The 17734-nt window shown below is 37.0% G+C and overlaps 4 protein-coding genes across 4 annotated transcripts; all 4 read left to right on the forward strand.

Annotated features, from left to right (window-relative positions):
• The first annotated feature begins 31 nt into the window (after nt 1–31).
• LOC145213182 (glutamate--cysteine ligase catalytic subunit-like) lies at nt 32–7635 on the forward strand. The gene is made up of 15 exons (XM_080081446.1): nt 32–467; nt 775–887; nt 1223–1339; nt 1405–1470; nt 2132–2248; nt 2664–2722; nt 2783–2988; nt 3279–3406; nt 3476–3600; nt 4213–4337; nt 4639–4836; nt 5477–5504; nt 5575–5690; nt 5901–6021; nt 6082–7635. The coding sequence occupies exons 1-15, from the start codon at nt 315–317 to the stop codon at nt 6204–6206; spliced, it is 1797 nt and encodes a 598-aa protein (XP_079937572.1). The 5' UTR covers nt 32–314; the 3' UTR covers nt 6207–7635.
• LOC145212948 (glutamate--cysteine ligase catalytic subunit-like) lies at nt 6105–10515 on the forward strand. The gene is made up of 10 exons (XM_080081196.1): nt 6105–6172; nt 7654–7808; nt 8314–8426; nt 8913–9029; nt 9129–9194; nt 9354–9470; nt 9683–9741; nt 9975–10098; nt 10260–10387; nt 10453–10515. The coding sequence occupies exons 2-9, from the start codon at nt 7656–7658 to the stop codon at nt 10372–10374; spliced, it is 864 nt and encodes a 287-aa protein (XP_079937322.1). The 5' UTR covers nt 6105–6172; nt 7654–7655; the 3' UTR covers nt 10375–10387; nt 10453–10515.
• Nucleotides 10516–10604: 89 nt separating this feature from the next.
• Nucleotides 10605–13593, forward strand: LOC145212956 (glutamate--cysteine ligase catalytic subunit-like). Its single transcript, XM_080081206.1, has 6 exons — nt 10605–11477; nt 11934–12021; nt 12077–12147; nt 12346–12466; nt 12524–12679; nt 13530–13593. Exons 2-5 carry the CDS (start codon nt 11985–11987, stop codon nt 12646–12648), a joined length of 354 nt encoding a protein of 117 aa, XP_079937332.1. The 5' UTR covers nt 10605–11477; nt 11934–11984; the 3' UTR covers nt 12649–12679; nt 13530–13593.
• LOC145212937 (uncharacterized) lies at nt 13551–17489 on the forward strand. Its single transcript, XM_080081187.1, has 7 exons — nt 13551–13613; nt 14715–14984; nt 15614–15789; nt 15989–16052; nt 16185–16360; nt 16538–16598; nt 16771–17489. The coding sequence occupies exons 2-7, from the start codon at nt 14743–14745 to the stop codon at nt 17108–17110; spliced, it is 1059 nt and encodes a 352-aa protein (XP_079937313.1). The 5' UTR covers nt 13551–13613; nt 14715–14742; the 3' UTR covers nt 17111–17489.
• Nucleotides 17490–17734: the final 245 nt, after the last annotated feature.

The raw sequence follows: 17734 nt of genomic DNA on the forward strand, positions 1-17734 counted from the left end.
AAGTGGTCAGTGTAGAAGTTCGTTACATTTTTGACAAGAAAAAATGTAGGAACTTTACCTAATTAATTTATTTGCATTATGTTTTAAAACACAAGCCGTTTACAACCGAGGGGCGTCTTTCAAAAGATTAAGTACGATATCAAACAGATAATCTTAAGAAGTTACACTGGTTTGGTTACTTTCTTTCGTAATGTCTAGGAATATTCGCTGTATATTGTTATCTTATGTGAAAATCGGTTCCACACAGAATACAGATAGTACCACTGTTTGCATGTAAATAGTTCCATTAGAGGTGTATTGAGAATCACGGCCCAATGGCGACCCCAAGTGATAACGACGTTCCCCTCAACTGGTCAGAAATACAAGAATACACTGATGACGTTAAGGCAAACGGCATTCGTCACTTTATTCGAACCTATAGAGAACATAAAAACAGACCCAATGACCCCCTCAAGTGGGGAGACGAGGTAATTGCGACCTAAAGCTTGTTATATTTTATAATGGCTTGTTATTTTTACACAACTATAAAAAGTAATTAAAACATCTTTTTGCTTTCGATGTTTGTTTGTTTTGTTTCATTCTTACCACCGGTGGGCAACAACCCAAAAATGTGTTACGATTCCGCCTACGAGCTGTCTGACTCGTTGTTAGTCTATTGAACTTTTGTGGTAAACGTGACTTCAACCCACAGGTCGGCTGCCCCAACCACTCGACAATCTCAGCAAAATTAATGTCACGTTTTTCCTTTATACATGAAGTTTTTTGTTATGACAGGTGGAATACATGATTGTTCGTTTTGATCACGCGAATCGAAAAGTGCAGATATCGTTGTGCGGTGACGAAGTTTGGAGAAAGCTAACAAAAGCCCACAAAAGTCCCCAAACAGGGTAAGAGAATGTTTTGCAAAGAACTTTGGAAAACGTTGTGACAGATTGCATCGAGCTATCACTGATCAGAATGTTTGTCGACTTCTTGTTATCAAATACGTTGCCATTAGACCTACTTCATGATGTGATCTGTATTTATTGTTTGTGTGCCTTTTCCCACCCATAGTGCTTTAACCTACCGTTTGCCTTTTTGTTATTGCTTAGTTTTATCTTTAAGTCCACGTTTAAAACAAGTTATCACGAAACACAAAATAGTTTTAATTCAAGCAATTTAAATGTTGGGATGCTTTGTTCCAATATGTGTTACTTCAGATAAAGCAAAAATGTTTTGACAGTGTTTCGTTCCTCTGGAGCAAAGAGTATGGGAGCTATATGCTGGAGAGTTCACCTGGTAAACCGTATGATGGGATATTGTCCAGTTGTTTGGATGTGGAAGAAAACATGCGCAACAGGTAACTGGTGCTTGATCAGTTTCTGTTTTTGTCTACAATTCAAGTCATTTTCAGAATGTTTATAGGCGAAAAGAAATCCAGAAACACTTGAAGGCTAACAATGTGGTTCTCACCCTTACCATATTTCCAAGGTACCATAACAAAATAAAAGTGAACTTTGAGTTCAGTTTTTTGATAAAAGAACTCATAGCCGCAGAAATGCATTTAAGCTATCTGCGCAACGTTAAACCAACGTATGAAGCGCAAGTTCAAGGCAAATTGGTGGATAATGACTAAACGTGCTGCTGGTACACTGCACATTATAAAGCGGCCCACGAGATAATTTACAGAAAACCCGAGCATCGCACTTTTTTTCTTGGTGCTCGGTCGAGCAGTCACATAAACTAAGCCATGAATTAGACAAAAATAAATAAAGAAATAACATTGCCTCACATGTGATAGAGGAGGAACTATTAGAGTTTAAATAAGGCCATGGTGGCAATAGGGCGTAAGCTCTTGAACCGACTCCAACAGCGAAACCGAGTGCGTCCACATCAGGAAACTCATGTTATAAGCTTATCAAGTGCACGACACTATAATGTGATGTTATGCGCCAGCTCCATCCACTTGCCTCTTTCATTTTACTAACGGGCACCACCTGAAATAAAGTTAATACGTTATGTCTAAAAGGGCATGTTTCTTTCTACACATGAATTCATGTTCCTAAATATCGCTTTTAGGTCAGTGGCAGATATTTAACAAGTTTGAATACGGTATTTTGAAAATTCGTGTCACATTGAAAAACATATTTAGGCTTGGTTGTCCGGATTCTACGAATCCTGTCGTTAAAATGTCACAGCCGGGCTCGAATCTTATCACACATTCAACGTTTCTGCCAGATCAGACGATTATCAACATCACAAGATGCAGGTCTTATTTTGATTTATTTAGTAATCCCACAGATGTCATATTCGCAACGGTCTACAAAACTTTATTTTAATCACTTCTGTTTGTAACAAGTTTTGTAGACAGGATTACTATCGTAGCTATTTAAATAAAAAAATATGAAACTGCCATGAACTTAAACGAAGTCATAAATCATGGTGAAATGTTTTTAACAAAGTTATAATGGTGTGATCAGTGACATTTACAACATTGGTACTTGAGACGAGGACTTGAAGGATAGTTCAGCTTCAAACAAAACGCGCTGGTTTTGCATTCATGCAGTTTTTTACTTAAAGATGACAATTGTTAGTGTTGAAACGTCTGCATAATTAACTATGTACATTTCTTTGCCACAAAGATGGCAAGTTTGTTCTGAGTTGAACTATTTCTGATTTTTTAGGCAACTCGCTGAAGGATTGCGACAAAGCCGAGGATCAAACGCAACAGCTAATATTCCAAGTCAGTTTTTGAAACGAAATTTTGCAACGTTATCATCAGCTAAAACGATTTCTGTTGCAGTTTTTCGGGATGTTAACACGCCTTCGCCTTTTATCGAGGAGTTTGATAATTCGTCAGCCAATCAGGATGCGAGGCCAGATCACGTGCATCTAGACTCGGTCGGTTTTGCCGGAGGAAATTGTTGTATTCAATGCACGTTGCAAGCAGCTGATATTGACGAAGCAAAGTATTTGTACGATCAACTAGCTGTTCTCTGTCCTATTATGGTTAGTCGTAGGTATTATATTGTAATAATGATTGTTTGTGTGTGAACCGTATTGTGTCCTGCATAGGTTTGCCTGAGTTTGCCATCACTTCACAAAACAAACAAACTTTAATATTAAATGTCGTTTTTTAGCCGACCGTTGGATTTGCTGAACATTAAAGCTACTAACAACATAACTCACAACAGAAAATACTTTATATATACCGATAGGTGGCGAGTTATTTTAATTGAAGATCATGTGCCTGTTCAAGTATGTGCCTAACATGTAAGTTTTGCGTATTTGCGTCACAGCTCGCACTCACTGCTGCGTCACCAATCCACCGTGGATACCTCGTTGATACAGACACTAGGTGGCAGGCGTTCGCAGAATGTTTAGATGATCGAACTAATGAAGAAAGAGGTCTAAACGTCAACAAACAGTTAAGTTAATCTATCAAACTTTAAGCAAGTAAAGTGATTAACATTTAGGTTATTGACTTAACATGTAGAGTGGCAAGGATCCACACACCGAGAGTTACTTCAATTAGAAGTTATCTCACGAATGATGAACCTACACTGCACGACGTACCATTGGAAATGAATCCACGTGCGTTTGAAATGCTCAACAACGCAGGTTTGAATTGGTGTTGTGTGCGCGTGTAAAGTCATATTTGTAGGAAGCAAAGGATTCTTGGCTCGTTGGGTGTTCTTTTTGCTGTGACTATACCGAACCCACGGTTTTAGCAAAATTCTTACCTGCCACAGTATATTTGGTATTTGTTGGAAACCACGGTTTGGAGATTTCAAATTTTAGGGTTGCATTTTTAAGTCTAAAAACTAAAATATTTAAATAAGATACAAACTTTTTTGCTACAACAAAAATTGATTATGATGTCTGACATTTTATCCAATATGCCACAACCATTTTTATTTGAGTATTTCGTTTCTCATTCGAGCTTCGAAAACTACTGTGACAAATGTTGGTTTCCTATTGTGTGTACTTTATGTTAAGCTTCTACTGGTTTCAGTTTCGTAAATCAGTGAGCATCGAAGAAAAAAACAACGATATGAATTAAGATAAGCCTTTTAGGGGATGATCTATTCCCTTGTATTTTAACACGGCACTGTAAGTGCAGCAGCTGTTGAAAACTCAGTGTTTATAATGGTCAATGTCTTGATTTTGTGAACAATGAAGAATAACTTTGCCATTTTAATAATGCTTTCTTACTATAAACGTGTACATCAGGTGTGGAAAAATCCATCAGTCGTCACTTTTCACACTTGTGGGTGAGAAAGCTACTTTCATTGCAACGTTCCATGGAACGAAGTCAAACTTCTATTACTCCACAACTTGGTTACGAGCATTTTGAGGTAAGGAATTCATCTTTGGAACACTCAAATTAAAGTGGAGCTTGCTCAAAACTAACACTATCGAAAAGTAAACATTTTGGCACCAAATGTTTGAAGCAACTGTTTTTTGAACAATTTACAATTTAAGTCAACCTAACAACCTACATGTAAGGCTAAACTCAGTCAGACCTATATAAAGAGTAAACAATTTAATTCAATTTGTCCAATTATTCTTGACAATTTTTGTTAATAACATAGATATAACATATTAAGCCATGTTTGGTCATTGTGTATATTCGCACAAACCTGGCATCTTTTGCAGAACATACAGACAACCAACTGGCAAACGGTTCGTTTCAAGCCTCCTCCTCCAGACAGTGATATTGGATGGAGGGTCGAGTTCAGGATATTGGAAGCTCAATTGAGCGACTTTGAGAATGCAGCTTTTGTTGTCTTCGTCATACTTCTCAGCAGAGTAATTCTGGCCAATAAACTCGATATTCTGGTTCCAATATCAAAGGTAGGTCATGTAAACTATGTAGCACTTCATATATGATCTTAAATCGGAACTGTGCAAGAATGTATGGAAACAACTTTATGTGACCCGTTGCTGCAACACAGAAGCAAACCAATAATAACTTAGTTTGAGTTATAGAAATAGCTACTCATTAAACGAATCACAATTTAGTTCGAGTTAACTACTCGGTGAATCTGACGTGATTCCGATTGTTGTTGTTAAATCGTGTCAAACGAGTCTTTATAAAATAGGACTGGAGTCAAAACGGGTTTTGTAAAATAAAACTCAAGTCACAGCGAGTTTTTGTAAGATAGGACTCAATTTAAAACGAGTCTTTGTAAGATGGAGTAAAGTCAAGTGAGTCTTTGTGTAAGGCAAAAATCGAGTCAAACGAGTCTTTGTAACATTGTACACGAGTCAAAACGAGTCTTTTTGAAACAAAATTTGAGTCAAATTGGACCACTGTGTACAATAAATGTGAATGTCAATGAATGCTGAAACTAGTTTATTTATCAAAATAAATTTTGAGTTTCAGCAATCACTGTGGTGAACGTCGACGTTATTACGCCAACAAAGTTTAGGCGAATAGACTAACTCAAAACTTACTAAACGTTCAACTATTAATGAAGTTTACTTTTTACAGATTGATGAGAATATGAGAAGAGCTCAATAAAACAACGCCGTTTTGACAGAAATGTTCTATTTCAGAAACCATACAAAGTTTGCTGCATGTCAGTTAAGTTTTTTCTTTGTTAGAATGTTATAAAGACTGTGGATGTTTTTCAGCTGTTGGAAATAATTACAACACAATGTCAGGAATTTCAAAGTCCAGTGTTGATGAAATAATCAACGGAAAAGTAGGGCTTGTTTCTGGTATAGCTTATGATATCCTATTTATATTTGTTTCTGTACACGGATGGCTGACTTGATGATGTGGTTTGTTTGCTATATTGTCCCTTTGCCATCCGCCAGTTGCTTGGCTATTGTATTTCATTTACGCGCAATAACCGTATACGCAACTGACAATAAACATTATGATGATATCATATTCTAACATTGCTTTACAGAACGATCATTTTGTTGGCTTTATTCCACTTATCAGTTCCTACTTGGACAAAAGTCCAATCAAAACCGACGCTCGGAGAAAAGTCCAGCAATACTTGGACTTCATCAGCAAAAAGGCATCAGGTACGAATGCATAATCATCGCATACAAAAATCTAAATAACTCAAATCAATTTGTATATAGGGGAAATTCCAACAACTGCACAGAAGATTCGGAACTTTATGACGTCACACAAAGACTACAAACGCGATTCAATAGTTTCCGAATCAATGACGTACGACTTTTTAATGACGTGTCATCAGATTTGAAGTCGAACATTTGAAATTGCATTCCAATCACGCATAGAAATAAGGTTCTAAGTTTGCCGTAATTTCAGCATAGCGCCGCTGATTTGGTACGATGTTCGCGATCAAATTGTCGAAGTAAATGCGTTTGATTCCTGAAAGTAGAAACTTTGTCCAATGCCACGTGGGCAGTGTATATAGTAAGCCAGGGTTCCTAATGGCTGCAAAAAGTGTAGAGGATAGTTATAAGCTAGACAGCCTGTTGCTTTTACTTCGGTGACTTTGGCCAAAACCGGGTAATTCCATTCCAGTAAGAGTATTGTTTGCATGCACAACGTTTATTCGAACATGCAGAAATTGCCCTGACTCATAAGGTGCAAATTATTAGGCATTTGTCAAACAGTTGAGCTAACATGGTTATTTTACTACATTTTGAACGGTGTAATACTGTAAGGCAATCAGTGATTTAAGATTTAAATTCATTTTGTGTGTTTTGTAAGTGTAATCATGAAAATAACTGCCCAAATAGACGTAAAAAGCGTCATGCTTTATTGTGGCAAATACTCATGCCATCAACAGTGGTATAAAGGGCCACACCAGTTACACCCGTTTATGTCTACACAATTCACGTTATTTTCATCATTAAACTTATGAGCAGTTCCGAAAAATGTCTAAATAATATGTTTCGAATTTGGAAAAGCAATGAAGGAAAGTTCGGGCTCAGTTCGGTAAAACGAAAGCTACTGATATTTCTAAATACTAATATATTGTAAACCAAAATTTTCCGAAATGAGTTAAGTTTAAAAAATAATTGCACTAAAATAATCAACACACCGGTAATACTCGCACAACGGCACAAAGACAAATAAATTGAAGGACACAATTGATCGATCAAATTTTAATGCACTGGGGTTGGAAAAACTCTTTCGGTAACGTGAGACCATACGGGAATTATGTCTGGACTTTGTGACATGCGACCTAGGTGTATTTGAACAGTTGCTTACATCTGCCCCTCGTGCAAACAAAGCTTGTGTGCGACAAATATACGCAAGTAACCTTTACTGAGAAATCATTACCACAGCTTGCTAAGGTTTCAGTCAGGGTTAAGTTTGTCGTGCAGTCTGGATTTTAGTTATATAATGTATTACGTTTGTGCATGAAATGCCTCATTATTCAACAAACAGCAAAGTGGGGACTATGAAGTGAATGTTTCCTACGGCTTTGCTTGAATTAATGTAGTAAAATTCATAACAGTACATTAATTTTAAAAACACTGATTAGTTTGGATACTTATACTAGAGTTCTCGTACTGATTCGGGTTTGGGTTTCAGTTTGCGCGCTTGATTCGGGCCTTTCGTTTTTGTAGAAGTACGTCGGACTATTTTTGGCAAATGTAATGCTATGCCAAAAAGTTATGTTTAAATAGTTTTGGTACATTTGCAAAAGGTTAAAGATATTTCAACATATTTAGTAATGGCGTCCCAAGCTTTTAAAGAGAAGCCTCTCACTTGGTCTGAAATCCAGCAGTTCGCCGATGACGTAAAGATGAACGGAATCAGCCATTGTATTCGAACTTATAAAGATCATAAAATGAGCAGAAACGAACCTCTCAAGTGGGGAGACGAGGTAACTAAAATAAGGTTGTAAGTGTGAATGTATTAAGACCTTTCGAAAACCCCTAGACAAGGCGTAGATTTAACACATACGAAGCTCGTGCACTCGATTGAAGCGCTGAGCTACCACATTGGGTTAGAAAGTTGCAAGCCTAAAGTGCATTCACTTGCCACGACTATAGATTTTAACCGGAACTGATTTTTTTTCAACGGTTCGTCCACACAACCCTACCTTTAGGATTATATCTGGCGGACCTTGCTTTGGTCATTTGGTTAACAAACAATTTTACATAACAAGCATTTGTCTGAACATTGTGTAGCAAAGAATGTGAAGAGGATTCGATATAGGGTCACAATTAAAGTGGTGCTACACTTTCATCTTTTTGATCCCATCACTTAGCCGGGCAAGACGTTGAAAACAACGAGAAACCAGTTAATAATTTACTGCCTTGTATGCGTACACGTTGATATGCTTCACAATGTTATTGGCATGACTTTAATACAGCTATATCAAACAGATTGAATATATGATCGTTCAGTTTGATCACAAGAATAGGAAAGTTCGTCTTTCGATGAGAGGTAGAGAACTCTTTAACCAACTCAAGCTTGGGCAGGAAAATAGTCTTCAAACGTAAGCTGCAAAAATGGTTTTACATTATTTTCACGATGGCTGGCCAATACTACCAAGTCGATGAAATACCACATGCTCCTGTTTTGTTACTGAATAGAGCACATTATTTTTGCCAACAAGCAGTTTTGATAGTAGAACAATTTCTAACCGGAATTTGTCATTATTGTCCCGTAAATACAAGTCTAATTTTGACAAAGTTGCTGTGATATAAGAACAATAAAATTTAATGCTACGTGATTAAAAGCATCAATGAAACTTAACAAAATGCCGACCGACGTCCATATTTTCTCTGCTACTCTGATAAAGTTACATACAATCACGACACTATAAAGCCCACACAACATTTGTGTCGAATTAACACCCCCCCTTCATTTGTTTGTTATATTTAATACTCAAAACACCGACCGAGATATTAAGAACACTTGCAAAAATTATTCGTTTAACCAACTCCCATGCCTTTCATAAAAAAATTAAACATGTCTACAGTCCAGACGCCTTGTGGAGCGTTGAGTTTGCAAGTTACATGCTGGAAAGTTCTCCTGGGGAACCATACAGTGGGATTCTGACAAGCTGTTTGGAAGTAGAGGCCAATATGCTTAACAGGTGAAGAAACTGTCCTGCTGTGAAAAACTGCTTTAGACCTTGGTTAAAAAAATAAATGATTTAAAGACCTTGGTAAAACCTTCACTTACTTGTCAATAGACGAAAGGAAACTTTGAAACACTTGGATGCCGATGAGATGGTTCTCACGCTTACAACATTCCCGAGGTGAAACAATATAAAACTGAACTAGCATTGTGTGGATTTGGACTTGTGACGCATATGCATTGGTTAAGAATGGTCAAATAAAACTTTAATGTGGGTGTCTGTCGCAGGTTCGAATCCCACGGCAAACCAACCAATCTCTTGTCACGTTTCTTTTTTCAGACTCGGTTGTCCAGATTTTATCTATCCTCCTATTATCATGAAGGATGAAGGTTCACATCACATCACTCACTCTTTGTTTATTCCAGATGAAGCAATAATAGACGACGTCCGTTGCAGGTAACATCATGTTAATTTGTTAAAACAACTAATTCCAAACGATTTGGAGATGATTATCTTTTGTTATAGTTAGCGACCCATAGGTTACTTTATTTGTTTACTTGTGCGGTTAAACGAGGTTCCTTTCGAAGTTTTCTGATCAGACGTAGACATAAAACAGCAACATGTAACAAACTGTCACTTTCATCAAATAATTTCCTCTTATTTTGAAGAATAAATGCACGAAGTCTTTTGGAAGTTCGAGGAAGGAATCCCGCGGCAAATATTCCAAGTATGACTACTATTTAACTCTTGGAAAATAAACTTTTTCTTTCCGAAATTGATTTGTTAGGTGGCCAAAATATATGGTGGAAATCGGTTTGTGACTTAATGCATTCTGCATCTTTTATTTTGTGCCATCGTGAGAGCTTATTTTCATCATATAATGCAATGATTCTACTGCTGGGACATAGCCCATTTATTTTATAACCGCTGAATTAAAGCATTAGAAATGTTTTACTGCAGTATACAAGGACAAGAATACGCCGTCGCCGTTTCTTGAATATTTTAATGATCCTTCAGCCAATCAGGATGCGATGCCAGATCACGTGTACCTTGACTCAACAGTCTTTGGTGGAGTCCGATTATGGTTAGTCATAAGCAATGAATCATGAAGAATGGCTGTTGAAACTACCCAGACAGTCATAGTTGTTTTGTCCAAACTCATGTGTTGTGAAATATTCTTCAAGCATCATGTACCTTAATACCATTATGTGCCTAACATGTAAGTTTTGCGTGTTTGCGTCACAGCTCGCACTCACTGCTGCGTCACCAATCCACCGTGGATACCTCGTTGATACTGACACTAGGTGGCAGGCATTTGTGGATTGTTCCGATGACCGAACTGATGAAGAAAAAGGTCTAAACGTCAACAAACAGTTGAGTTAATCAATCGAACTTTAACCAGTGGGCTTAAAATTTGAGTTATTGACTTAACATGTAGAGTGGCAAGGATCCACACACCGAGAGTTACTTCAATTAGAAGTTATCTCTCGAATGATGAACCTACACTGAACGACGTGCCATTGGAAATGAATGCACGCGCGTTTGAAATGCTCAACAACGCAGGTTTGATTTGGTGTTGTGTGCGCGTGTAAAGTCATATTTGTAGGAAGCAAAGCATTGGCTTGGCTCGTTCTGTGTTTCTTTTTGCTGTGACTAAACGTACCGAACCCACGGTTTACCAATATTCCTGGTGTTGGTTGGAAACCACTGTTTAGGAATTTAAAATTTTTGGGATTGCATTTTAAAGTAAAGTCTAACAAATTAAAAAAAAAAAAATACAAAAACTTTTTTGCTACAACAAAAATGAATGGTTTCTGAGATTTTTTCAAATAAGCTACAACCACAATTTTTATTTAAGTAATTCGTTTCTTACTTGAGTTTCGTGTACTCCTGTGATAAATCTCGGTTTCCATATCGCAAATACTTCATGGAAAGCTTCCCTAGGTTTCAGTTTCATAAACCAGTTAGCATCCACGAAAAATATCATCAATATGAAAGAAGTTAAAGGGATAATCTGTTCCTTTGTGTTTTACCACCGCAGTGTGTGTGCACCAGATGTTAAAAACTCTGTGTTTACAATGGCCAACGTCTTGATTTTGCGAGCAATGTAAAGACCATAACTAATTCTTGGTAACATGAGGCACCTGAAGATATATAGGCCCGGAAGGTAATAAGGCCCACTGCTCATATTTTTTATTATACAAGTAAAAATGTTTCAATTCTGATCTAATTTTAAAATATATGCGAACTTACAATGAATTGCAAAGTGCAAAGACAACCAACTGGCAAACGGTTCGTTTCAAGCCTCCTCCTCCAGACAGTGATATTGGATGGAGAGTCGAGTTCAGGATAATGGTAGCTCAATTAAGCGACTTTGAGAATGCAGCTTTTGTTGTCTTCGTCATACTTCTCAGCAGAGTAATTCTGGCCAATAAACACGATATTCTGGTGCCAATATCGATGGTAAGGATATAGTTACTCATTAAACGTAACACAACATAGTTCGAGTTAATTACTCGGCGAATTCACTCGAATCAGGCTGTTGTGTTAAATCGAGTCAAAACGTGTCTTTTTCAGGCAAGACTGGAGTCAAAACGAATGTTTGTAAGGCGCATTCGAGTCAAAGCGAGTATTTAAAAATAAAATAATTCGAGTCAAATTGGACCGCGTGTGTACCATAGTCAAACCGAAATGTCAGTGAATGCAGAAAGTTTGTTATTTGTCAAAATCAAGTCTAAATTTCAACAATCACTGTGGTAAACGTCGACGTTGTTACACCAACAAAGTTTGGGCGAATAAGCAAACTCAAAACTGACTTATAACGTCTAATTATTATGATTACATATTATGTTGGAGTAATGGTTCTAAATTTGGTTGGCTTGTAGTACAACTGCTGCAACAGAGCTTTACTTTTTACAGATTGGTGAGAATATGAGAAGAGCTCAATAAAACAACGCCGTTTTGACAGAAATGTTTTATTTCAGAAACCATACAAAGTTTGCTGCATGTCAGTTAAGTTTTTTCTTTGTTAGAATGTTATAAAGACTGTGGATGTTTTTCAGCTGTTGGAAATAATTGCAACACAATGTCAGGAATTTCAAAGTACAGTGTTGATGAAATAATCAACGGAAAAGTAAGTTTTATTTTTGTTGTAGTTTGTGTCATCATGTTTAGATTTATTTCTGTACACGGGTGTCTTACTTGATGACCGATATGGTCCCTTTGTCATCCGCCAGTTGCTTGGCTATTGTATTTCATTTGCACGCAATAACCGTATACGCAACTGACAACAAATATAATGATGATATCATATCCCAACATTGCTTTGTAGAACAGTCAGTTTGTGGGTTTTATTCCACTTATCCATTCCTACTTGGACAAAAGTCCAATTAAAACCGACGCTCGTAAAAAAGTCCAAAAATACTTGGACTTTATCAACAAAAAGGCATCAGGTACGAATGCATAATCATCACATGCAAAAATTTGAATTAACTCAAACCAATTTGTAGGGGAAATTCCCACAACTGCACAGAAGATTCGGAGCTTTATGACGTCACACAAAGACTACAAACGCGATTCAGTAGTTTCCGAATCGATGACGTACGACTTTTTAATGACGTGTCATCAGATTTGAATTTGAAAATTTAGGTTTTCTTTTCAATCAGGTATAATTAAGGTTCTTAATTTACAGTGATTTCTGCATTGCGCCATATAGGAATGTTACTAAAGTAGATTTTGTTGGTATGTTGTTCCTGATCAAATTGTCGAAATAAATGCGTTTGACTCGTATATAATAAGTCGGCGTTCCTAATTGCTGCAAAAAGAGTAAGTGATAATTTTGTGCTATTATGCCTGTTCTTACGTGGCAACAGGCCGAAAGCTCTCAAGTCATTTAACACCAGTCAGGGAAAATGTACTGGCTCAATAATAAAATACAATTACATACCTTTAGCACGAAAGATAAAATACAACGTTCGTTTAAATGCACGCAGAGATTGCCAAACGTTTGATCTAAATAAGTTGCAAGTTATATTTATTAAACTTTATTTTGTACAGTGTAAACTGTAAGGCAATAAGTAATAACGGGAGTTTAAGGTTTACATAGTTTTGATGTGTTTTGAATTTGAAAAATGGCAAAGGAAAGTTCGGGCTCAGTTTGATGATGTGCTGATCCTTAGGGTAGACAATTCCTAACACTTCGTGTATCTGACTCCTTGAATACACGAACTAATCCCTAAACACATTAAACCTATATGACGACGAACACTACAGTTAAGTTCCCAAGTATATATTTCGACAGAAAATAGCACGGCGTTACTTGCGGTTAAAAACACAACACACCAATTCTGATCTGCTTTTCCATATCTAGTATACTAAGAACTGATTTAACTTAAAAATGCTTGACTTATACAGCGTCCAGGTCACGATATTAACATGGGAGAGTAGTTGTAAATACGTAAACATGAAAAGGTTAACGATGATCTAAACCGTAATTATTCTTTTGGTTGATTTTAGAAACGTCAAATGCAACCTGATTGGAACCGTTTAAAAGATCGTCATAATGTACTTTCCATAGAACCAAAACAAGTTGAACATGTGGTGGGTTAAAAAATTTAGAGTGCGATGCATGCAAAGTGGTGTAAGAAATGGTTTAAAACTGACTGAGTTACTAGAAATATTTGTAGACACATAAAATAAACTTTGCGAATGTATGTTTATATCACCAGCTCAGCTAAAGTACTTTACACTAACACTGTTGTGCTTTGTGGCATGTTAAAAACATTCAAAAAAAAATTTGCTGGAACAAATGATATCCTCAAGAGACCAGCTTCTACTTAAATTCTATGAGTAAATTCCCGTACATCGAACATACCCATAGCCAACGTAACAATCGTAGCATAAACAAAAAAAAATTACTGAAATATTTTGACTTCCGTAATCCGTGTTCGTTGGACAATAGCTTTCCACTCTATCGTAGCGCTTCTATTCTTCAAGAAGCTAGAACGACTAAATTCCAACATCACTGAGCGATCTGTGAACAAGAATACTACCTTAGCAATGTTGATAAACAAATTTAATCAATCAGACGACGTTCTAAAATTGTACACGTCACAAAAAAATCAATTTCACACTTCCTTTCCGTAATTTACGGGTTAAGATAATTTAGCATATTGGATGTAAGCAATGTTATTGTGTCCCATTTATTGCTTTGAAAGTCCTGCGTTCCAACTTATTGCATGGTACTGCTACAAGTTTATAAAAACAACAGGTTGGCCCTTTGTTTTAAAGGCAATGTAGACTATTGGCGAGTTTTGCAAGGCTTCGATAATGCGACGTGTTTTGTAATTTGCCCCGGGGAAAATAAAATTGCCTTGAGCTGCAGCCTAAATACCAATAACTTTCACATCGCCGGGTTATTGCGCAAAAATGTGTGTTTTAGATTTTTCGTAGTTGACTTAGGCAAGAGCGCTTGTCTCTGGTTCGTGCTTATGAAGCTGCGATTTTATGTTTTTGTGACAATAATTTATTTGGCTTGTTGCTTTAACTTGTTTAATGGCAGCTGGAAGTTTGTCGTTGAGTAAAGTTAAATGTAATATTGGAAAGGTTAAAAGAACGGATAAAACACGTTGGCGTTTATAATACTATTATTTCAGAGTGACCTTACTACTTTTCAACAGTTTTTTTTTTCAAATGTTTCAGAGTTTTAGTGACGTTTTATGCGACAGCAATGAACCAAATGTTTGCTGTAGTCTCGCTGGTTGGTTTGATGTTGTTGGAAGCGCAATTAGTCAACGGTTTGAGTTGTGCTCTGGGATCAAAGCCACCTGGATTTGAATTAACTGAATGTCCTACCTCTGCTACTTATTGTGGATTGACAGAAACAACTATTGGCAATAGTTCTGAAACGACGTCTGTCGCATCGTGCCAGAAAGACGTCGTATCGTGCGATCAACTTTGTGCAGGAGTCCCGTAAATATCAATTTACATAAGTTAAACTGGGGGTTAAGGAAGAGAAATAAAACAAAAACATGTTTCACTTGATTAAAATGCGCAGTGGCGCTTCACTTAAATGGCAGTTGTACATTTTTTTGCATACAAGTGTTGAATAATGCAGGTTTAGGGTTAAAAAAGTTGACAAACTAGTTATTGAGTTCGTGTGGTGTTGTTCTAAAAATCAAAATGAACCGAACAAGCGTGAAAAAAATAAATGAAACAAATTGTTAAGATAGCAATAGCTAAACGAGCTATATAAGAAGGCTAAGTTGCGGTTGGCCTGAGGGCTCATAACAAACGACTGAATAGTCGTAACATTGCTCAAATGCCTAAAACGTTGCGCACTGTGGCTTTAGGTAACGAGGGATAAGAATCGTATGAAGGCCTGTTTGAAAAGCAACCATGGCAAGATATACAATCATGATTTGTTGGATAGACATATGACTATATAGTAACGATCCGCACATTTGGCCACGTTTAAATAAAACCATAACACTTCATTGTGGTAGCATGCTTATAATGACATGCACTGTTGAAATACTGTCTTCCTGACATGCACTGTCTTCCTATTCGTATCAGGATTTTTAACAAGACGATATCTTTAGGAATTGTTGGTCAGCATGCTGCAACGATCAGCCAAACTGCAACATCAACGATTTAGATAATACAGTTTCTGAGATGACTTGTATGACGGGAACAACAACAAATGGAACCCTTACCGAAACGAAACCATGCCAGTGGTTTGAGCTTTGCGCAAGGAGGGAAATTACCACTGATGGAGGTATAAGGAAAGTTGGCAAGATAAAACATGAAAGTCCGCATTCGATTATAATCAACAGATGGACCGATTCTCTATTAATTTCTCCATACCTGTTTATAATATAGTTACATGTATACCCAAGCCAAGGTATTCAACACAGAGGTTCGACACAAGGTAACATTGTTAGTTACCTCTCATTGTAACGTAGTTTTGTTTGCAGTCACAACAACAACCGGCATGTGTTCGACAGAAACAACTTGCAATATGCTCTGCAACAATTTCGCGTGAGTAAATTTTGTGACTTTAAAATCTTTCGGTCTGTGATCTACAAGGGGTTTTGAGCTTTTCCGAAAGCACAAAAGTTCGAAAAGATTGGATGGTTTGTTAAATGAGATAAAAAAAAATCATCTGTTTAGAAATTGTGTATCCGCATGTTGCAATGATGCGGATGAGTGCAACGTTCGACCAGTTAGTGACATAAACAACATTGTGCGCTGTGCGACCATATTCAGACCAGATGAAGGTGGTTTTTATTTTAGCACTTGTGCTCCGGGCTATCAGTGTGGAAGAATAGACGATGGGAACCAAAATTGTTAGTACTTAACTTACAACTAAACAAGAAAATATGAATTAAACAACTGAAAAGTGAAATTGTTGATGCTGGTTTGTTAAAGTTGAGTTAAAACGAGAAACAAAGATTTGGTTGTGAGTTGTCTGAAATGCGATTGAAAGTCGTTTGCTTTAAAACCGAAACTTCTTCCTGTTTCAGTAATTGAGGTTTCTTGTCAGACAACGGCTGCTTGTGATGCTGGACTTTGTGGAAACAGAACGTAAGTTATTTGTAAGTTTTAACTGACCGGGAACTAACAGTAGCGACTTGAAGACAATTAATTTAAAGTAAACTTCAGAGAGAGACCAAAATTTTCCAAAATCAGATTTTATGAAAAATATTTTTTTTAGTTTAAGATATCTGATTTGAAAAATACACGTGTTTCTTTACAGTAACTGTGTGGCTGCCTGTTGCCAAAACGACGCATGCAACTACCTGAGTGTGGCTGAATTCAATGTAAGGGAAACCACAACACCGGATACAACAACAGCTTCCACTACAGCAACAACACTTGAAACTACTACAGCAATAACAACAACTACAACCGCTGCAGCAACAACAACTACAATCTTAACAACAACACCACCTACAACCATTACAGCAGCAACAGCCATCACTACAGAAACAAGAATAACCACTACAGCAGCAACAACATCTGGTGCTAAACACGCAGCAAAAATTAATATTTTGATGACGATGTGTCTTGTGGTACTTAGTTGGTTCGTGATTTAACTATTGACATTTTTGGTTGGTGTTTTTGTTACTAAACTGCGCTTACATTTTCAATTTAAACTGGAGAGAAGATTCGTTTGAGTTTCAACAAAAATTGTAGAAAGTGACTGGCGAATATACTTATGCTACATAAAGACGTTTTATCCAGTTGCAAACATTCATTTAATTAAAGACATAACACCCGGCGAGATAGTGTATATAGAGTACATATTAGGACAGTTTGAACAATCGGTGTTGTCATCATCAGTGCAGTTTGTCAACTAAGCTTGAAACAAATATTCACATTTGCTACATGGATGATGCTTATTGTAATTCCAATAATCGTGTTTCCTGTGAAAATTTCGACTTACTGGTATTTCTCTACAATGTGGAGGCAAACTGCGTTAGTGTAGTCGAGCGTTGAAAAGAAATAAATGAAACAGATTGTTGAGAAAACAATAGCTAGACGAGCTATATAAGAAGGTTTAGTTGCGTTTGGTCTGAGGGCTCATAACATACGACGACGGAATAATCGCAACGTTGCTCAAATGTCAAAAACGTTGCGCACTGTGGCTTTAGGCAACAAGGGATAAGAATCGTACCAAGGGCAGATTGAAAAGCAGGAGTACCAAGATATACCATCTT

Source organism: Phallusia mammillata, chromosome 1, assembly GCF_965637545.1.
Source record: "Phallusia mammillata chromosome 1, kaPhaMamm4.hap1.1, whole genome shotgun sequence".
Classification (NCBI taxonomy): Eukaryota; Metazoa; Chordata; class Ascidiacea; order Phlebobranchia; family Ascidiidae; genus Phallusia; species Phallusia mammillata.